Consider the following 24,059-nt stretch of genomic DNA (forward strand, 5'->3'; position numbering starts at 1 on the left):
GAAGGTACATTTAGAAACTATGACAATTATGAGCAAGAAAGTGATATTCTTAAAAAAAAGAAAATGAAAATCCCTCCTGATGTGCATTCAAGACCCAGTATTTAAATGGATAATTAGTATGTCCACTGCTTGCTGACTTTCTAATTAAGGACACATCAGAGAATGCTTCTCTTTCATAGGAAATTGACTACCTATTGGCACCTCCACATTCAGTATCAAACAGCCTGTCTGTTTAGCTGCTAAATTCTGCTAAGCTGAATCTGATTGAGAGAGCGGGTCACCCCTATTCAGTTTCTTTCCTTTTTTCCTCTTTGCTTTGTCAATTTCTGTAGGATTTTCTTAACTTTAAAAGATGGTCAATTTTTGGTTTCTTTTTTTTCATGCCTGACTAACCAATTTCTTCCTTATTGTCCTTGAGGATGTCCTATAAGAGTCAAAAATATATTATGAGACAGTTCTACGAATGACATCAATATAGCACTAGATCTCTGATATAAAATTACTGGGATAATCTTAGAATCGCATGATTGAAGAAATAAGCATAATTATTTTGCTTTTCTTCTCTCTCTTTCCCCTCCACTTCACCACTGGGTACACACACACACACACACACACACACACACACTTTTATTCACTATATTTGTATATTACTTGTACAACTTCAGAAGTTGTTGAAGATGACTGTGTAAGTTAGGTAAATTGTTTAAAATTTTTCTAAAGTTATATCTTTTGTAATAATGTTTTATATTTATGTCATCAATGGGATCAATTTGAATAGGTTCCATTTTCCACAGATTAATAACTAGGTCCTCAGTAGTATCCCATTTAGCAGTTAAAAAGCAAGAAAATGACTGTTATTAGTGACAATAATAACTATAGAAGGAATAAACCATTTGTTCTTTGTTTTTTTTTTAAATTGTTTTTTTAACTCTCTAGTACTTTAGCATTTAAATGCCATTTTCTTCCATTCCTACTCATTTTTAATTCTCTGTTAAAATGTTTATATATATATTGATTTTGAAATGCTTATATCATCTTTCATATATCAGAACTGAGAGCATTAATGGAATTTAATATCACTTACTGAAATGATAAGATAAAGCCAGATAGTTTGAATTGTTAAGTTTTTATATTATCAAAAGAAATCTTGCTTACATCAACTTTATATTTTATTTCCTCATCTTGAATTATTTTAAAATATAATAATAAAAATAAGATATGAGGAGTCTTATATATTTGGTCAAAGGGTTTCAACTCAACCTTAAACACAAAGTAATTGCTGTAGACAAATTTTCAAGAGGGCAAGTATAATCTTCCAGGCATTATTTCCTCAGATATAATTTGCAAAATTACAGCATCATTAGTCATTTTCAATTACAGTCAATCACAACTAGGGATGTTTAATTTTCCCAGCTGTTTTGTAGTTAATTAACTAGATTAAGCTAGGGGTTTTTTTGTCCAAACAAGTTTGTTCTACTGCCAATATCAATATCTTAACATTTCAAGAATTTCCTAAGTTTTTTGCTTTGTTTTTTTTGTTTTGCTGACTGATCTTTAACATATTACTCACAACTGATGTATGTCTCATCATGCATCAAGATTTATATATGCTATAGCAGGTCAAGTAATGTCTTATTTATCCAAATGTTACTCAGTTAAATATTACTACAATTATAACAACATCTGAATTTCATTAGTGTGTTGTTGGTCAAAATGTTGTCCAATTAAATATTATTAAAATTACAACAATATTTGGATTTTATAAATTACCTATCATGGATATAGTCTCATTTAAACTGGTACAATATTTTGTAACATCAGAAATCAATAGAGATGACAGACTGTCTTCAAATGATCAAATCCATTTTAACTGACTCAGTAAGCATAATAACAACAGAAAGAGTTGGGAGACTTATAGAAAGAAGGTAACAATATTAGAGGTATTTTATAATTTATTGATACACGAGTAATAGAATTTCTTTTTTAAAATAACAGAAGTTTGTACTATATCTGAGACAAAAGACTATAAGAGGTTGAATAAATTCTAATCATTATGTATGAACAGTATGAACATGAAGACACTCCCACTTTCCTATTTCGAAGATAAAATTTATAATAGGCTTTTTAAAAATATTTTTTAGTTATAGTTGTCGATGGACCTTTATTTTATTTATTTATTTTTATGCAGTGCTGAAGATCAAACCAAGTGCCTCACACACATGCTAGGCAAGTGCTCTACCAATGAACCACAGCCTCAGCCCCTATAATAGACTTTTGAGAAATTTATGAATATAAATGTGGGGGGATATGGATAAGATAGCTGAATGTCTAATTATATTTAACTTCTTAATTGTGTAGTACTTTCATATTTGCAATCCTTACCTTTAATGAAATAACATTAATTTACAAATATTGTTTTTTCAACATTTATATTTTATGAAATAACTTCATTCAAATTCTTTTTCTTTTTTTCCCCCCATGGTGCCGGAGGGCCTTGTGCATTCGAGGCAAGCACTCTACCAACTGAGCTATATCCCAGCCCTCAAATTCTTTATGTGTATATTCCAGAATTCTAGAGCTCAGAGTCTTTCTTTTATGTTATTTATAATATTGTGCTGTGAGAATCCCCACATGATGCTATTAAAGCCATCCATCTAAAAACTACTAGGAACATACCTGTAATCAAAAAATTAGGAATATTTAGCTTATTGCAGCATGGGGAGAAAGCACTCCAGGGAGTTTGTGGGGCATCTCAGTAAGAGGACTTAAGGAGAGCCTCTAGGAGGGTTTAGTTGGCTGAGTGATTCTAAGGAGGAATTAGGTAAGTGTAAGCCATGTCTGGAATAGATGCTGTCAAGAAATAGAGTCAATGTGGTGATGAGGTATCCTAACTTTTACCTAGAAGGTAAGAGGATTAAATCAAGAGTAGACTATGTCACTGTTAAAGGAGCAACAGTGCTCATATTAGTAGTCATTTCTGTGGTAGCAGATGGCCTTGTTTCGCTGTAGTTTATGTCTTTCAAATGAGGTGTGTGTGTGTGTGTGTGTATGCGCACACACACATATCTCACTTAGAAATTAGGAAATTTATATATATCTAACTTATTTGTTTGCTTTTTATAAATGATCTTTAAAATACTTGTTTACAGGTTTAGCAGGCATATCACACATACTTGTAATACTAGCCTGGGAAACTTAGTGAGACCCTGTCTCAAAGTAAAATAAAGAGGTCTGGGATGTAGCTCAGTGGTAGAGTGCTCCTGGAATCAATACCTAGTACCAAAGGAAAAAAACATGACTTGTTAACAATTACTTCTACCACTGGTGAATATGAGGTTATATACTAGGAATAATTGCTAATGGTTTATCAACTTTCTTGACTTTCTTTTCTTTTTGTTTAACCAAATCTTGTCACGTTGCTTTTATAAGCATCCCAAACACATATTTTGTGAAATGTTACATATTTCACACTAATATGTAACTATATTGTTCAAAATAAAGCCACTGAGACATAGAAGACATGATAAAGAGTCTACTATGAGATCATTCTTTTCTGAGGAAGTATTTGGGTGAAGAGTCTCCATTTGGGCTTATTCAGTAGATCATGCTTTAACTAGGCAAGCATTTTTAAAATTTGAATTTTACCTCTGGCCCTCACTTGTATTAAATACATTTAAAAAGACAGACATAGAGACATAAGTGTTTCAATGACAATGTTCACATGCATGTCTATGTATATACAGCCATAAGTGGATTCCTTGATTTATTCAGCAGATAATAATTACATGCCAAGCATTGATGAAGTGCAAGATACAAGATTTTTAAATTTTAAAAATCTCAGACTCAAATAGAATTTAAAACTATATTTCACTTAAAATTAAAAAGGAAATCTATAGTAAGAAATCACCTTTTCTTACAATTAATTTATGCTTTTCATGAAGAAGAAATTTCACATCATATGTTATAATTGTCTTAACATTTAACAACTATTCTCAAGCAAAGGTATGTACAATGGAAAAAAAATACAACCGCAAAAATCACCTATGATGAAACTAAATTTTCTCACTTTGAGTAAAATATGAATCCATATTGTTGATTTCAGAGCTCATCTGAGGAAAGCAGGGGACCTATAATTTAATGAGCCTATACAAAGATTAAAAATTTGGGAAATATAGTCAAGAATAGGACATAATAACTATCATCCCACTGATTTTACATTTAAAAGAATTTGGAGTTTAAACACATATTTGTTTTTTAATTTGCTTATGGATTGCTAACATGTATAGCAAATTGTGAACTTTTATACACTTTTACTGAGTGTTGTTCAAAATTTATTTTGTGAAGAGCACTGCACTGGTTGCTTCAACCAAACATTTTTTTTTCTTGCTACCTAAAAGCATTTTACATCCTCATAGAAAAGATGAGGTGATAGAAAATATAGGCACATGCCAGAGAAGCACAAACCAAAGTGAAACAAAACAGAAAAGGACTTGCATGATATATAATCAGAATCAGTTTGAAGTTTTAAAGTAAGTCAGATTTTTTAATTACAAGAATATTTTTGTGATGAGCCAAATCAAAACCTGTAACCCTTCATAACTGATCTCATTTGCTAATAATTATGAAAAATTGACCCCTTGAAACCTAGGCATTTGTGGAACATCAGAGATACTACTTAATTTTTAAAACCCACCTCTGCAATTGAAATTACAGTGACCCCTAATTTGCCCATCTGGAAATAATTCTGGGCCAGATAACATTTGAATAAATGGGTAGAGGGGCTGGGAATGTGGCTCAGGCAGTAGCGCGCTCGTCTGGCATGCGTGCGGCCCGGGTTCAAACCTCAGCACCACATACCAACAAAGATGTTGTGTCCACCGAGAACTAAAAAAAAATAAATATTAAAAATTCTCTCTCTCTCTCTCTCTCTCTCTCTCTCTCTCCTCTCTCACTCTCTCTTTAAAAAAAATAAAAAATAAATGGGTAGATTTTTCAGAGTTTATGTATTAATAAAAGGAAAATTGAATATATATGTTATTTTCAAGATAACCAAAACCTAGTCCTTTAAGCACTGAAATATTTTTATTGTAACTATTTTAATGAAAAATTTTATTGACTATCTTCTGTTTTGCTTCATTAAGCTGTGCATAATATCTAACCAACAATTTTATAGTACTTTACAGTTCACAGAGTTCTTTGCACATTAAATATCTCATTTAGTTTCTCCAACAAAGCTATGAGTTAGGTGGTGGTATTATATCCACATTTCAAGGATGGTAAATCTGAGTGACCTATCTGATTTGCCAAGGATCACACAATCAGTAGTAATAAATTAGGACTGAAACCCAAGAATTCAGAACGAAATCACAATGTAATTTAAAATTTCTTAATTTTCAGGGTTGTCACTATAACTTCAGCTGTTATACAGTGATGCACATGAGACATGTTGAAGATCATTGCAGATCATTCTTTATTCTGCTGAGGCCCAAATAAAGTGGTCAATTTCCTTTTAGAAGCCAGGCTATAAGATAAATATATATCTTTAAATGTAACCATCAACCACAATTTAGTAATTTTTCATCTCTTTGTCCACTCTCTCTGGGAGCATATGATTGTTGAGTAGAATAGTTGACAGATACTCCAGAAGTATTTAAATCAATTTCTGATTTCATTATCCTTCTCCTCTCCCTTCTTTCTCCTTTTATTTCTCCCTTTCCCTCTTCTTCTCTCCCTCTATCTTTCTCTCAGATTGTACAAGTGATTTCCTGTAAGTTAAATGATGTATGATGAGTCATGGTACCATATGTTAACCATATATTGAAATGTCATCTCTTCATTGAATGACCATGATTACTATATCTTAGTTATCAACTTTTATATTAATTGTCTTATTTCTATTATCTATTATTACTTTCTGATATCAGCATGGTTGCTTCTAGTTCCTCTTAACATTCTTTCCTTGTGAAATTTCTAAATCTTCTCATGGGAACCAAGAGACTGGATACATTATTCACTAGCCTTTTTACACTATTTAATTCTTTTTTTAAAATATTTATTTATTTATTTATTAGTTTTTGGCAGACACAACATCTTTGTTTGTATGTGGTGCTGAGGATTGAACCCGGGCCGCACGCAGGCCAGGCGAGCGCACTACCGCTTGAGCCACATCCCCAGCCCCAACACTATTTAATTCTTAATGGTGGCTTTCTGATGTCAGAAAGATATCTTTTACATGTCATGATCTTCAATGGTAGTTTTCCATACTGATAAGAGGCATTTTTTTTTGTTTGTTTACATTTGGGTTTAAGCCTCACTTTTTAAGAAATAAAAGTAAGTATATTCATTGATATGCTAATAAATGCATTCAGAGCAAAAAAAATTGAGATCTTTTGAAATGAGATTGGAAACATTAAACATAAACAACTTCTAGAGTATAGATGATAGTTCAATTAGGAAGTGGTGAATGTTTAGTATTTGTTACCTTTGGGTGTTTGTTTGTTTTGTATTTTATTTTATTTTATTATTATTTTTTAATCAGGAATTGAACCCAGGGTACTTAACCACTCAGCCACATTCCCAGCTGTTTTTTTTTCTTTTATTATATACTTTTAAAAATTCTAATTTGTTATACATGATGGCAGAATTCAATTCATTTCATATTACACACATAGAGCACAATTTTTCAAGTCTCTGGTTATACACAAAGTATTTTCATATCATTTGTGTCTTCACTCATATACTTAGGGTAATGATGTCTAACTCATTCCACCTTCTTTGCTACCCACATGCCCCCTTTCTTCCCCTCCCTTCCCTTTGCCCTATTAAAATTTCTGCATTCCTCCCATGATCCCCACCCTCATTGCTCATTGTCAGCATCCTCAAATCAAAGAAAACATTGGCCTTCGTTTTTTGAGGGGGATTGTTTTGCTTCACTTAGCATTATATTCTCCAGCTCCATCCATTTACCTGCAAATGCCATGATTTTATTCTCTTTTAATGCTGACTAATCTCCCATTGTGTATATATACCAAAATTTCCCTATCCATTCATCTACTGAAGGGCATCTAGGTTGGTTTCATAATTTAGCTATTGTGAATTGTGCTGCTGTAAACACTGATGTGGCTATGTCCCTGTAGTATGCTGGTTTTAAGTCCTTTGGGCATAAACTGAAGAGTGGGAAAGCTGGGTCAAATGGTGGTTCCATTCCAAGTTTTCCAAGGAATCTCCATACTGCTTTCCAAATTGGCTGCACCAATTTGCAGTCCCACCAGCAGTGTAGGAGTGTGCCTTTTTCCCCACATCCTCTCCAACACTATTGTTTGTATTCATAATAGCTGCCATTCTGACTGGAGTGAGATGAAATCTTAGAGTTGTTTTGATTTGCATTTCTCTGATTGCTAGTGATGATGAACATTTGTTCATATATTTGTTGATTGATTGTATGTCTTCTTCTGAAAAGTGTCTGTTCAGTTCCCTGGTCCATTTGTGGCGGGGGGGGGGGCGGGGCGGGGGGGGTTGTTGTTGTGGTTTTTTTTTTTTTTTTTTTGGTGTTAAGGTTTTTGAGTGCTTTCTATATCCTAGAGATTAGTGATCTATCTGATGTGCTTGTAGTAAAGATTTGCTCCCATTCTGTAGGCTCTCTATTCACCTCACTGATTGTTTCTTTTGCTGAGAATAAGCTTTTTAGTTTGAATTTATCCCATGTATTGATTTTAGGTGTTTAATTCTTGCACTACAGGAGTCTTATTAAGAAAGTTGGGGCCTAATCCAACATGATGAAGATTTGGGCCTACTTTTTCTTCCATTAGGCACAAGGTCTCTGGTTTAATTCATAGGTCCTTGATCCATTTTGACTTGAGTTTTGTACATATTTTATTTTGAGACAGGGTCTCTCCCACTAAGTTGCTTAGGCCTCACTAAGTTACTGAAGGGGCTTTGAACTCCCAATCCTACTACCTCAGCCTCCTAAGCATCTGGATTACAGGTGTGTACCACCTCACCCAGCTACTTTGCCTTTGTTTTAATAGTTTATTTAGGGCTGTGGATGTGGCTCAAGCGGTAGCGCGCTCACCTAGCGTGCGTGCGGCCCGGGTTCGATCCTCAGCACCACATACAAACGAAGATGTTGTGTCCACCGAGAACTAAGAAAAAATAAATAAATGTTAAAATTCTCTCTCTCTCTCTCTGTCCCCCCCTCTCTCTCACTCTCTCTTTAAAAAAAAAAAAAAAACAACCTTGCTTTTAAAAAAAAATAGTTTATTTAATTTTAGAATTATAAAATTTAATGTTTAATTGCTGTGTTTGATAACCAATACACAGAAGTGCTGAAATGTGACAATATATCTATTACCATATTCTTTCCTGCTTTGTCTTTAAAACATTCAATATCATTTATAAGTATATTTTAAATTCATAAAATTATTGTACTATAAACCTTTTCTTAGCTTTTTGAAAACATATCACTGAGTTTTAAATATCCATCCACATTGCTCTATATACAACTAGTTTGTTGATTTTAACTGTTGCACACAATTTACCTGTTGTAAGTATCCATCATATTAAGTTTTCCACTTTCTGGGCATACACCTGTGTTGATCTCCATTCCCTACAATGCCCCAACAAAATTTCTTGTATTTCCTTGTGTCATTAGTAAACTTAGTAAACTTTTTCATACAGTGATATGAGAATATGATCAGTAGGGTTATGTTGGTTTTTATTTTTTTAACTTATGACCATGTTTCTACCAGCAATAACCAATTGCCACTGAAATTATAGCTTTGTGCTTTAGATAAGTCTTGTTTTTCCCATAGCTATCACCTAGTTCATGGCTTACGAGATTAATTTTTCGAAAACAGTCTGATTAGGAATTATAAAAGCCTAGTAAATTATTATTCAACTGGAAAATTTACATGAGATCTTTAAGTATTCTATAAGAATCCACCCATGCCGTGTAATTCACATTGTAGAGGAACACTCAGTTAACTCTCTTTTCTTTTGTTCAAGCAGCGATTTTTATTTAATTGGATTTAATTCAGAAATATTTACTGAACAAATATTATTAGGAAGCCCTGGATTCAGCATAAAGAGGACACCAAACATGGGATAGATGAAAGGCACATAGTCTAACTGGAAAGATACACACTGAAAGAGTAGACTTAAAGCCTTTTAACTTTCTTGTTAGAAAGTTTCTCTTCAGCACTTCTCAGATCAAAGTCAAACACACACACACACACACACACACACACACACACACACACACACTCCTTCACCTTTCTCTACATGGTCAAACTCTTTGGTCAGATCCAGATCACTTTTCACTCCTATTTCCACATTAGTTTCCCAATTCATGTCTCTGCTTCCTTCTGATAAAGACTCCGCACTAAAAAACACAAATCTTATCACATCACTTCTCTACTCTAAACACCTCCATCTACTACCTGGTTTTAGAAGAGAATCTGATAACCTCACATTACAAGACCTTAATAAATTGTCATTGGATCTGGCCTAGCAGTTACATATCATTCCTTAAAAACTCTGGTCCAGATAACCAGGACAAACTGCATTTTCTTGAAAAGACTTAGTGGCTCTTGTCTCTGTGCTTTTGAAAATGTTCTTCCTTCTTTTAGGAATGTCTTCTCTCTGCCTAATCCTCAAAAGTTACTTTTCTGAAAAAAATAAGTCACCTTTATTAACAAACCCTAGTCATCTCTCAAAACCAATTCATATGTTAGAATTTTAGGCAATTTATTGACCTCTCCAGGCTGAGTTAAACTGTTTCCCCAGTGTATCTTGTTGAAATCATTATTATTCCCCCACAACTCAACTGTAATTTTCTTACATGTCTATTTTTTTCCACAAGACTGTGAATGTTTATTGATCATCTTCATTTGTAAACTTAGTAACTGGCACAAAGACTGGCACAGAGGAGCAGCTGAACATTTATTTTCTAGAATAAATAAATGAATGAATGTTTTTACTGAAGTGACTGGCACTAAATTAATCATTAGCACTAAACCACAACATGTATAAAATATTCTAGTTAGGTTGGGTTCATTACCATTCCTATTTACTCATCTCCTCTGTAAAGAATTTGTAATTTCTGGGTCTTCCAACTCTGAAACTTCAGACTAGAGATGCAGTTTCTGTTATTCATTTTAATGACATCCAGTGTCAATAAAATTATTTGTATACTCTACAAAATAAACTTAGGAATTTACAGCTATATAAAATCGCTGCTATTAATACTCAGTGCACTGGTGAAGTTTTTAAGTGTATTACTACTATATTAGGAAGGTTTGCTAGTTCCAACTAAAAATTCAGTCACTTAACACAGTAGAAATGTTTTTCTTGTTTAAATGACAGTCCAGTGTTTGTGTCTCTATTCAAGCAGCTTTCCTGCCTGTGTTATTATAGAAACCAAGGTTCCATCCATCTTTTGACTTTGCCATTCCCTTGGCAGCTTTTCTCAACTAATGTTTCCCAAGAGAATTAAGTTGTATTGCAAATGATATGAAGGCCTATTTTTGTATTTTTCCAAGGATGCTACATAGCCAGTACATTGAAGATACTTAGGTAACTTATTATGTATAATGAAAACCTTCAACATTGGTCATGTACAATCAGCTTTGGGATCATCTGGAAAACTGTTAAAAATGTAAAGTCCTCTCTCAACCCCCTTTACTGTAAAACACTTCTTCCACTTGTATTATTCTTTTCCTCTTGTATGTAATTTTGTATAACCCTGAGGATCACCATCCCTTTCCATGCAATTTCCCTTCTCTCTCCCTTTCCCTCCCCCCTCTCATCTCTATTAATGTTGATCTTCTTCTCCTGTTCTTCATCCCTACTCTGTCCTTAGTTACTTCCCTTATATCAAAGAAGTCATTTGGCATTTGTTTTTTTAAGGATTGGCTAGCTTCACTTAGCATAATCTGCTCTAATGCCATCCATTTCCCTCCGAATTCTATGATCTTGTCGTTTCTTAATGCAGAGTAATACTCCATTGTGTATAAATGCCACATTTTTTTTATCCATTCATCTATTGAAGGGCATCTAGGTTGGTTCCACAATCTTGCTATCGTGAATTGTGCTGCTATGAACATCGATGTAGCAGTATCCCTATAGTATGCTCTTTTAAGGTCTTTAGGGAATAGACCGAGAAGGGGAATAGCTGGGTCAAATGGTGGTTCCATTCCCAGCTTTCCAAGAAATCTCCATACTGCTTTCCAAATTGGCTGCACCAATTTGCAGTCCCACCAACAATGAACCAGTGTACCCTTTTCCCCACATCCTCGCCAACACTTGTTGTTATTTGACTTCATAATGGCTGCCATTCTTACTGGAGTGAGATGGTTTTGAATCAAACTGTGAAATATATCAAAATAGATGTAATGTTTTGAACTACCAACAATAAAAAAAAATGAAAAAAAAATGTAAAGTCCTGGGCTGGGGCTGTAACTCAGTGGCAGAGAGCTTGCCTCACGCGTGTGAGGCACTGAGTTTGGTCCTCAGCATAAAAACAAATACAATAAAGACATGCTGTCCATCTACAATTACAAAAAAAAAAATTTAAATGTAAATTCCTGGGCCCCACCCAAGCCCTACTGAATCCAGAATTCTGGGTTTGGAACCAATTCATCAGGTCTCCAGGTGATCCTGTTGATTCTCAAGTTTGAGAACCACTGCTCTAGGAAATTAGAATTTAATCCCGCCCCTCCAATTCATGAGAAGGTTTGCACTAGTACCTTTAATGTCTTCTGCTTCCAGTTAATAGAAAATGAAAAAAAAAGAGTCTAGATACCCAACTCTATTTTGTAAAAGTCTCAGCACAGAACTGACAGATATCACTTCCACTCATATTCTAGTGGCTATAACTTATCTTTTTTCTGCCCAGTGGTGTGCTGGAGCCAGCAACTTTAGCTCAGGAGAGCTACTATTAAGTTTGCAGGCATTTTGAGAGTCATTTGGCATTATATTAGTAAAAAAAATATATATATATATATATATAACAACTTAAAATTTGCAGCACAGAAACACAAACACTAAAATCAGAGAACCATTTGTTGTACATACACCAGCACACCGCTAGCCATTAACAGTTGACTGACACCATTGGAAGTTCTGCAGCTGAAATGACCTTTCAAACTTGTACTGATATGAGCCAAATTGGCCACATCTTTATATCCTTACTTTGATCAGTCATCATTGAGTGAAGCCAGAGCATGTGCTTGGAGGACACAGCTCTCTGCAGCTGTGAAAGTCTCTGAAGGGACTCACAGCTGAAGGATGTCTTCCTACCATCTAGGACAAGAGCATTTTCTTGTGGGGTCTCTAGGTGGTGTATCCCCATGTCCTCCACAGCTTCTTTCTCCAAGAAATTCTTATATAATTGAGTTAGTGCATTAGGACTATTTTTAAAGTTCTCTGGATAATTCTAGTATACAGCACCCCTAGATATTATTTTAAAGAGTCAAGTCAAGTGCTGAGGACTGTTTTTTGCTTGTTTCATTTTTTTGTTTTGTTTTGTTTTACTAATGTTTGCACTCTACTTTTTTAAAAAAGAAATTGTGCCTGGAGGAAGACTTTATATGCAGCAATCAATAAGTATTTGTAGGGTAGTTGGCTAAAATAATTATAATTACATTGAAAGGAAATTTACCCAGAAAAGTTAATTTAGAAGTAAAATATAATAGAAATCCAATAATATATTCATAAAATGAATTAACTTCAGGAATTAAGTTATTGTCAAGGTGATAATCAACTAACAATTCAAATAATGTGTGCTTTTCTATTAAAGAAGAAGCTGGAAGATCTGAGCACTGAGTGGGAAGCAGTAAACAATTTACTTCAAGAGCTGAGGGCAAAATACCCTGACCTTGTTCCTGGACTGACCCCTATTGGAGCCTGTAAGTATACTACATCCCATTCTCTTTTGCTTTAGCTGTTTGCTCAAAAGCATAACTATGTAGTGATCCCTGAGTGAAAGGGAAAATTATTTTCCAATTCTGCAGATAGGGATAAATCTTGGTGTTATTTGCTATGCAAAAGGTCTTAGAGTAGGTTCTTTGGAAAATGACTGTGATTGGAAGTGTTATATGGCAAAGGTCTATTGAGAAGCATTCTTTGAAGATAAAACTATAGAGGAGGACAGAAAGGAATGGGAAAGGCTGAAACGTGATGTGGTTTTAACAGAAAACTCAGATTATTCAGGAGCCCTAAATCTAGGTTGACTTTGGAGAGCTGCACTGAATTGCAAGGAGAGGTCTCACCTTTGTATTCCTGATCCAGCCACAGCCATTACCTCTGGGATACCTTCTGTAAGCAGTAGAGAACTTGGAAAAGCACTTTTCTGAGGCTGGAAGAAATTCCTAGACAGAAAAAATGATAAACAACCAGTATTCGTATCTATCATCCAAGAATGGATGTTTTTCAATCAAAGTGAAGCACCAGAATATCCACTAATGCTAAGTCCACAAGAATTCCATTTGAATGAATTCTGTATCATTTATACAATGTCTTTTGAGTATGACTTAAAAAATCACAAAAACCCACATAGGCATGTTAAAATCTCTCTGTTCCATTTGAAACTGACCTCTTTTGGGGATAGGGAGAACTGGGGATTTAACCCAATGGCATTTTAGCACTGAGCCACATCCTTAGCCATTTTCTTAGTTTTTATTTTGAGACCAGGTATTTTTAAGTTGTTTACAGCCTCACTGAGTTACTAAGGCTTGCAATGAACTTGTAATCCTCCATCCTCAGCCTCCCCAGCCACTGGTATTAGAGGCTTGTGCCACCACACCTGGCTAAAGCCAATTTTAAAAGGTCTTCCATTTTTGTTTCAAAAAAAAAGAAAAGAAAAAGAAAAACTTTAAGCTATGACTACCACAAGCCATCTTAAGAGAGGAAATTTCTTCATTTTCCTAGAGCTTCTGTTTTTCCTGCAAATTCTGAGTTTATTTCACTTCTTATTCAGTCGTTAATAGAAAGTATACATAAAATCTCAAAGCAATCTCAGTGCTGGCTTTGATTCTCAGGAAAGAAGCCAGAAAACTTATTTGCTGTATAAATTCTATAGTGAGGCAGAACTAAAAACATGTTTGGGTGTTTTGTTGTTGTTTTGCCTTGTTTACTTTCCAAAGATCAAATAATTGAAGTATAAAAGCATGGTGACTGGTTCCTTAGGTGAAGTTGATTTTTATTTTATATCAAGTAGAAATATACAAAACATCCAGGGTTGCATAGTCATAATTCAATAGAAGGCATAAATAGTGGTTGTATTAAAAGAGGCCATACAAACTGAGGATAGCATATTTCATGTACCCCAGAAGGCATAAATAGTGGTTGTATTAAAAGAGGCCATACAAACTGGGGACAGCATATTTCATGTGCCCCCTGGGGTTTCTGAGCAGTCATCAGAGGTTCATTTAATGACATTGGAGACTTGAAAAAGATGTACAAGCGTTATGTTTTTTTCACCAACATGGGATGCTAAAATTTCTATATCAAGTTTATATTTAATTATGTGAGGTTTATTCCTTTTTATGAGCTGTAATTTTTGGTTCTCTCACATATGCATAATTTGTCCCTATATAATCATTTATTAGTGTTTGTTTTCTAGTTGTCTCTGGTACATTTGGCTTCAGACTCTGTAATTCTGTGAAGATATTGTGTTCAGTGACTTTTTGATCAGTTTGTTGAATTCTAAATTTAGGGATTTATGCCTTCCTTTAAGGCACTATACACATGGTAGCAAGGTTCAAAAGCCAGAGCACCAAAATCTTTTTAACATGTAATATCCTTAAATGTAATGCTGATGTTTGTAATGGAAAATACCAAGCTCCAGTTTTGATTTCCAGCAACATGAGTATTTCATTAACTCCAGTATTTAATAGAGTAACTTCTATGTATTGGGCATCAGACTAAAACACCTCAGGTCTACCGAGTCACAATCTGCCTTTTCATAGAATCTCCAGGTAATTTGTGTGCACTCTAAATTTGAGAAACAGTTATAGAGAACAAGGAATCAGGATATGAGGGAAAGGGAACTGAGATGAGGGCATAATTGTCTAAAGTGTGGTCAGGTGAACTATTGCATTAAGAGAACATTTGAGAGTATCACAAAGGTTATGTAAGTGAAGCAGTGAGCCATGTGTACATCTGCAGAAAAGATTTCAGGTAGAGAGAGAACATCTAGAGCAAAGGAATTAAAGTAGTAGCAAGATGAAGGAATATCAAGGAGACCAATGATACTAGCAGAGAGTAAGGTAAATAGTCATGGAAGCAGTAAGAGTGTCTTTCAGGGATCCTTTACTACCTCTTCCCCTCCACCCAGTGAAGACCCCCCATCCCAGTGGCTCCTTGCTTTCCCACCACTTGCTCCATGTTGCTGCCAGTAGGGAGATTATAGGTGTACTCTCAGTCCCAAGCTATTGTTGATAGCTGGTGGTGTTGTAGCCAGAGCTGAAAAACAACAACAAAAAAATTATTTAAAAAAGGAATTTTCTCAAAAGCAGAGGCAAACTGACACAGAGCTGGGCATAAAGTCAAAATGTTAAACATACAAATGTTGAATGAAAAGAATCAACAGGGAGTCAGAGCCAGAGCTGCTTTATTCAAATAAGACTTTTTTTCTTCCATGTGGTGGTTTAAACATTAGAATTAAGAATTGTTTGTATTCCTGACTTTGTGACACTTACAAAGTTAATCTGAAATAAATACAATATAAAAATCTAATTTGTAATATGGTTTTGATATATGATGATTATTTCATGTACTATATTACAATAAAATAGAATTTATAATTCATCATAATGCCTTTCCATTGTGCTCCTACTATTGCATGCATAACTTCTTGTACATTTATATCTTTCTTCTCAAAAATAATTTCAAGGTACATATGGCTATAAACAACTTTTTAAGTGGTGAGCAGCCCAAGGTTTGGAAGGGAAATAGTTAGATTAAGGACATACAGCTGGAAAGAAAAAGAACCAGGGTTCCAATTCAAGTGTATCTAGCTCCAAAGCCAGTGTTTTGTTTTATTGCTGTGCCTTGTACTATCTCTCTGTCCAAGAGCCTAATGGAAATTCTAGATAGAGAGACAGGTAGCCTGTAGTTAATCTAATTTAACTCACTCTTGGATGTATGGGAAGTAAAAGTGATATGTAGTTTTGTTTTTTCTACATAAGGAGTAGAAGAAATCAGTTTAGTCTGAATTTCTTAGAAGCATAGAACTCTGAACTTGGAGTAATCATTGAAGTTATCATCCAGTTGAATATTTTTCTTTTGTATGTGTGGACACTGAGACCCAATGTGACTTTTGAAAAACACTAAAGCAAGCTCCCTTGTGACTATTTACCTAAAGTATATAATGTGATGCAGCAGTTCTGCTTGAGCTGCATAAATTGTTTAAATTTGCAGGACAATGAACATGCTGGAAACAAACTTCTGCAATTTTTGTCCCTTGGATACTTGGGTGTAGCAATTATCTATTGTTGCATAAAAGCACCCCAAAACTCAATGACTCAGAATTATTTGTTGCTCATAATTCTGTAGATCTGTGATTTTTTTCCCTGTGATTAGATAGTTAATCTGATTGCCCTGATTGGTGTTATCTATGTGAATGTCATTATCTGGCAACTGAACAGGATCTAGATGGTCTGAAGTACTCATACTCAGGTATCTGACAACTCTTGGGTAGAGAACCTCAGTCCTTCACAAAGCCTCTCATCCTCCAGTAGGCTAGACTAGGGCTTTGTTATATGATGTTCTCAGGGCAGCCTTCCAAGAGAAGGATGGTGGAAGGCCTCTTGATGTTTATACTTTGAAATTTATACATTATTTCTGCTACATTCCATTGGTCAAAGCAAGGTCAGCCTGGATTCCAGGGGATGTGAAATTACTTCATTTCATGAAGGTAGAATTGTAGTGTCACATTGAAAAGGGCATGCAGACACTACTAGGACAAGAGGCTTTATGGTAGTTCTCTTTATGCACAAACCACTACATTGGGGGAAGGAGTGAAAAGTGGACATAGAAATGTTGGTCTGCATCCAATACTCTGTCAGTGGCTTTCAAATTTTACCATCCATTAAAACCACCCATTTCTGATTAAAGCAAGATTGTAAGGCTTCAAGCCCAGAGTTTCTGATTCAGTAGATCTGGGGTAAAATTTGCACCTATAAAAAGTTCCCATGTGATATTGATGCTGCTCATACAGGGACTACATTTTGAAAACTAGCACCATGGGTCTATGGCGGGTGGGGAAGAAGGAGATCCTCTCTACTGCTGTGTGCAACTGAATGGGACTCCAGTGGGATCCAGTACTATTAATGTCATAGGGAACCACTTGTTATTTCAGCACCTTCAATCCCTTCCTCCCCCTACCAAGAGTTTTGTAATGTGGAAGTTCAAGGTGGTGGATAGCAAATGAACTAGGCAGTATTTGCCCAGCCAAGAACCGTGGGAAGATAAGCATACTTATATGAAGTTTCTCTAGATAAGCTAATAAACATTAAGCTAGTCAGGACTTTGCATGGGTCTGAAGGCCTGCGTGACAGATGGAGGCAAAGAGCCAACAAATCTGGTTGTAAATGTCAGTGTGAATCCTTTCTTATCCACAAGCTGCTGGGCCTGAGAACACTCATGTTCTATAGAGCCCCATTTAGCATTTTTGAACAAAATTGCATATAGAACATTTGTAATGTGAATATTCCAAATCAGGATATTGATTCAAATGTCTTAGAGTAATAGCTATGAAAGTAAATTGCCATTTGTATAGAGATATACAGAAATGCCAGTTAATAGAAGATTCTAGTTGATTAAATGCTGGTAAAATCATGTCTTCCTGTAATTAATTTTGACAAGAGAGCAAGTCTCAAGGGTAAATAGGGAACGATAGCATTAGAGGTCATGAATCCTACTTTCTAATCTCAGTTGTGCTGTGAACTAGATAAGGGATCAACATACTCTTTCTGTAAAGGGTCAAATGCTAAATACTTTAAGCTTTACAGGTCACACAATCGACTCTGTATTGTGGACTAAAACTAATCATACCATGGATAATACATAAATAAAAGGACAGTGGCCCTATTCCAATAATACTTTATATACAAAAACAGGGTAGGTAGGTCAGATTTGGCCTTTAGAGCCCTAACCAAATTCCCTTAGCACTTAGCCTTCCAGAAAACCTAATGCTTCTAGCAACAAGTACCTGTAAACTGCTTTCTCTGGACAGAGAAAAAGGTTACCCACCTTATAGAGCAGGTTGGAAATAGTAGGGAAGGAATAGCAATTGACCACCAATGGAGGAGAGTTGGTGGATAAATATCCAAAACTTCTTTCCTCTCTTGAGTAGGAAACTTCTGAGGTGTGAAGTTTCACACCAAAAGTCTCCAGTGACCTAGACTACAGTTGCCTGGAGTAATAATCTGCTTATTTACATGTCCTCTGTAAGGTTTTTGCCTATTCTATTAATTTTCTTCCTTCTCTACTATGACTTTCTGAGACCACCTCTCAGTTAAATTTCTGAAATCTGTCTCAAGGTCTACTTCTTCTCAAAGGGAACCTAAATTAAAACAATAGGTATTGGAATCAGTGTCACAATTATACATCTTGAATGAGTTTTATAGTGATTCCCATTTTACAGATGAGAAAATTGAGAATCAAAAAGATTAAATGATTGGTCCAAGTTTTCAAAGAAATTAAGCAGAATGGATATTCAAAGCAAAGTTTCTGTATTTGCAAAGCTCATATACTATAATCAGTGCTCTGTGTCTCAAACAGTGATTTATTTATCTTCATTTGAATTTGAAGGCTATATTTAAATTAAATATCAAATACATAGAACTTAGTTTTACATTTATTATTTGAACTCCACTTACCAGAGTTGAACAACGCATTCCAATGCCATTTCTAAATTATTTTAAATACCTAGACAATTTAAGAAAAGCATGAGGTTAATTGCAGCTTAGATGCAGTCTTGGCATACTACTATTTATTTGTTTGGCTTTAACTGTGAGAAAACACTTATTTTGAAAATAGCCTTTATTCTTCTGCAATGATCATAAAAGAAAAAAGTTGTCAATTAGTTCTCACATTTGCATTCCCTTCTTGCATAGAGATCCCTCTCAAACACCTAGGAAGAGGTGGTACCACTCAATTTTAGACCATTTCCAAGCTATTTTGAGGCCTTTCCAACTCTTGGCATTAATACCTAATTAATTTAAAAAAAAAACATATTTGTATGCATCAGTGGAATGAAGGTGTGGGAAGTATAATGATCTGTGTCACCTTGTACAAAGAGAAATAACCATAGTAATCCCTGCCTGTGAGGCCTCAGTATTGCACCCATTTATCAGAAAGGAATCTCTCTCTTTAGGCAGTGGGGGAAGGGGGTTCCTGGTTTAAAGCCAGTATCTTCAACAATGTTCCCTGGTTAGTAGGAAAGACACAATAATGGCATCATTGCTAATATACCAGATAGTGATAGACTGTGAAAGCTCCAGATTTTGCATGTTAATTTCTCATTTTGTGATGATTGAGTTCCCTTTATTCTCCCTTTCTTAACCTTTACGCAGTTTTATTGCTTGGCTACTAGTTCCGGTTAGAGCTTTGGGGTCTGAACTGGCAAAGAAAGAGAAGAAGCTCTAATCCATCATTTCTAATGCTTGTTGGAAGCATTCCTGGAAGTTGGGGGCTGGGGGGAGGAGACTAACACCAATGACTAAATAAAGTATTCTGATCAGTAGAGTTTTTCAATTCCCCATGTCTTCGATTGTCACAGAAATAAATTGTTGATTACAGTAAAATTACCTTAACCCTCTTAATGCTATGTAGCTTCCACCTAGAAAGGACCTTTGCTTAAAAATCACTATGTATGATATCAAATGTCATATTTTTCGGGAAAATTGGAACTACTTCAACATGTTCATGAGAATAGGTGTTCTACAGCTCACAGCAGAAGGTTTCAGCATTTATTCCTAATGTTTCCCGAAACTTCACTGAAGAGTTTTAAAATTGAATATAACTTTACCTTCAAAGAAAGAAGATTCCAAAAGGAAATTGTAGCAGTTTTACACTTAAATTGTATATTTTAAGATTGTAGTCTGAAAGGCATTTAAGAGGTCATTCATTCTTCCCCACTATCTCTGGTAAAAGCTCCCTCTCTCTCTCTCAGAAGCAATCTTCAGAAGGCTACCCGCCTACTCTCTCCTTAATGAAGAGCAGGTAGAGTTCCACCACTGCTGTTATACTCGACTTTTAACTGCCTAATCCAAATTTCAGTTACTGTCTAAATTTATGTTTTTCAGTAAGAATAGAACATTTTTGCTGACTGTTCATGTAGACAATGTTCATTCATTCTTTAAAGTCTGTTATTTAATCTTCCTTCAAACTTTCATTTTCTAGCATAAATCAGATGAGTCCTCATGACCTGTCAATAGAAAAACTCTTTTTCAAATGTTAAAAAAAAAAAAAAAAATCAGGACCCTCTCCACCCTCCCAACTTTGTTTTTTATATTGTTTTTCTAATGTGGGCTTCAGAATTGGACTTTGTTCTATAATTATAGTCTCTACTCATAACCCAGTTACATTATTAAGTCTATAGTATAGATTCGTTTCCTATATTTATATTCTACTCCTATGTATATCCAGTTTTTATTCAAAGACCTGCACATAGTAAGCATTCAAGTAACATATTTTGACCAAATGAACATGTACATTTATTTTAGAATTGGATCAAATAAGTCAACCTTCCCATATAATATCAGGGGAATTAAGTGAATATATGCTTTTCTACCTGTTAGGTGGCAGAATCTGAATCTAGGTATCATATTTAGGTAAAATTGATAATAGCACTAACTCTGCCAGTGCCTAAATTACAACATAGACATCCATAGAAAAAAAGGAAAGATAATATCTTCAAATACTGCTTTTGGAATAATTATCATACCCTCCCCTCAAAAAAATCATTGTTTTGCAACTTTTACAAGAAGGAACTAAATAACACACCACTATAAATGTAGGGGACAATGTTGAAATAAAACAAATTATCCAATCTTTACTGTCACCTTTGTTTCTCTGGATCATTCCTTATTGTCAGAAAATTTTATGGATCAAAAATATAAATAAACTTTCTGTAATATTCAATATGGATTATAAGTTGAGAAGGTAATTTTCCTTCTCATATTGAAATGAGTGAGTCACTTGCTTGATTGTTAACATATTTTTACCCTATGAAAAGCATTTTTGCTTTGTTCAGAAAATCCAGCATGATCAAAAAAGAAGTTTTATTACTTTCTTGCTGATTCCTACTTGTGTAGGTAAAATGTGCCTTTCTCTTTTGAACCTGTACTCTATGTTTTAAAAATAAGGACATAACTCAGAACTGAATTGTGCACTTTGATTTGAGATTTTTTTCAAGGTCAGGACCCAGTTTCACAAGAAATTTTATTTTTTCTGATATAGCTGACATCCACTCCCACCAGCTGAAAGACAAACTTGTCTAATAAAGCTTTCAGATTCAATTTGCTGTCTGCATACAGCTTGAGGAATCTCTGGAGGTCACTCACAGCATGTGCTGCAACCCCAACAGGGAGAAGTAATGAAAAGATTCTGGTTAAAAAGCTGACACTACCCCTTCCAACATCCTTGAATGTGAATATAATAAGCAAGTTTATAGACACAAATCTCTGTGATTCTGGGGATTTCCATCTTGATCTCTGACTCCAAGGAACATTTGAATGCATGGATTTGTATCTATTATCTGGATGAATAAATGCTTCATATTGAGCATATTGAAGAAATTGTGCTTTAACAACAAAGGTCTGATGTAAATCAGGCAAAACAACATTGTCACTTCATGTTTAACTCAGTTAGACTGTCTCTAAGGTTTCACAGTCTGGGTCTATTTCAGTAATACATAGGCATATCTTAGCTGTTTTCAAAAATAATACCTGCTTTCATTTCAGTTGTTCCCCCAGCTTTTGCATTGATCCAAACATATCTAATATTTATCTTACAGATAACATGAGTTAATGCCTTTGCTCTATAGCAGGCATTTTGCTAAATATTCTATGTGCATTGTTTTGTTTATTCTTACAACCCCTTACAAGATAGGTGCCACATTATTTTTATTACTTTTTTTTAACCATAGTAGGAAACTAGAGCCTAGAGAGAATTGTTATCCCTAAGATACTCAGATACTAAGTGAGCACAGCATGGCCCTGAATGCATCTCTTTCTAAAGTTTGTGCCTGTTTTTGCCCTTTATGTTAAACATACTGGGTCTTCGTCACGCACTCTATGAACACAAACTCCAAACATTATTGAATTATTTATTCCATATTGTTCATGCTTTTGAGCATATTTTTAAAATAAAATTCACCAACAGTGCTCTCTCCTCATCCTCCTCTCTCTCATGACATTTAAATCTTACACTAAAGCTATGTCAGTGGAATTAGGTCTTACATATACTCTTGAAGTTTAATGCTAACCTCAGAGCTGTGGAAGTGATTTCAGTAAAAAGAAATATGTAGTTTCTTTTATTTCTTTCCTTTTTTTTCCTTCCTTCCCTGCAAGATAAGAGGCCATTGGGATGGAAAAGGACATTGAGATGATAGGCCTGATTCTCCCACAGTGTTACTATTTAGCTTTATTTATTCTCCCAGTTTTATATCTGTCAGTCCAAGGTCAAACTGCCAGTACCACAGCAGAATTATTAAAAAAATAGATCTGGAAAAGACTAAAAGATACCATAGTCTAGTGTCCTGATGTAATTCAAAATCAATTAAAGAAATATAATTAAACAGCACTTGATTCAATCTCTTCTTAAAGACCTGCACAACCCCTTTGGTAAATTCTTTTGTGTTCAGACCTGATTTTCTGAAGTATTCCCTAGTGTTTTCTTTGTTGAGTAGCTGTGGTGAATAAGTGAACCACATTGTCTACTACAGCATGAAATCATAGAAATGGATGTTGGCTGGGACTTCATCAAGTCAAGCATACAAACCATCTCTTCTGGAAAGCCTGTCCTTTAGCCCTCAAGGGCAGATATTCCTCCCAAACATCCTCATACTTCCCTTTGCCTCCCATCTCAAATTTCAGCCAGCCAGTGGCCATCCCCAGTTTTATACTTCACATGGTAGGCTTTCTAGTATTTCACTTGATGAAGTGATTGTGTGCTTAAAAGATACAAAAAAAAAACTATGGGTCTAGGTGATACTGATATTTCTGTGAATAAAGGAGAACAAAGTTAACAGCAGTGTTGGAACTCATCAGAAATGGCTATTGCTGACCTTTCAACTAACCTGCATCCTGCCTAAGCACGGATTAGAATTTATTTTTCCTATCTGGATAAACCTGAAGCATTTTAGTAAAAGCCATTGTGAACCGAGGCAGCAGATACAAGTGGATTAAGATGAATGCATGAACAGACCTGATGGGGCAGACAAAATGAGGTTAGTAGTAAGCCATGCTAAGAGAGTGCATACTGAAGGAATACATTGGACATGGCAGAATAGTTAAATGAATACGAAGGTTGATCAGACTTCCACACTGAATATCAACTAAGAGAAGTTATGACTATAGTTAGAAAGCCAGAAATTGAGAAAAAAACAAAGCACTAAAATCTTTATGATCATAAATAATAAAATTCTTTACATGTGCATAACATCTATTTTGATCTCAAAAATACCCCTGAAGAATGAAGATTACCATTTTACTGCAGTTGGAGAAACTAAATAAGAGGAGTACTGAGGTAGAAGTTTTCTCTTATTTCTAGCCCATTTTTCTTTTAACTACAGTAGTGAGAATAGAAATTTATTTATCAAATCGGAGCACATTTTGATTAAAGGATGTCTTTTGAAGACTGTAAGTTGTAATTTGAGACAAATAAAAAACCCTTATTTATAGAGTAATTAATTTATTGAATTCACTGTTTCAGAAAGTGATATAGCTTAATAATATAAATCACTTCAAAGAACTTTTAGATCAGAAATTTGCAAAGTCTTTTTTTAAAAAAAAAATAAGAGACAGATAGTAAATACATTTGGCTTTCCAGGT

At 34.8% G+C, this 24,059-nt stretch overlaps 1 protein-coding gene across 3 annotated transcripts in view; it reads left to right on the top strand.

The window, feature by feature from the left end:
* Dmd (dystrophin) overlaps positions 1-24,059 on the top strand; it is a 2,014,880-nt gene that overhangs the window by 1,308,352 nt on the left and 682,469 nt on the right. For 2 of the 3 annotated variants that reach the window (XM_077794046.1, XM_077794048.1), the window contains one exon: positions 12,797-12,905. In XM_077794046.1, the coding sequence (XP_077650172.1) occupies positions 12,797-12,905 (109 nt within the window). The remainder of the gene's footprint in view (positions 1-12,796; positions 12,906-24,059) is intronic. The other variant, XM_077794047.1, reaches the window with a different exon arrangement.

The sequence above is a fragment of the Urocitellus parryii genome, chromosome X, assembly GCF_045843805.1.
Source record: "Urocitellus parryii isolate mUroPar1 chromosome X, mUroPar1.hap1, whole genome shotgun sequence".
Lineage (NCBI taxonomy): Eukaryota > Metazoa > Chordata > Mammalia > Rodentia > Sciuridae > Urocitellus > Urocitellus parryii.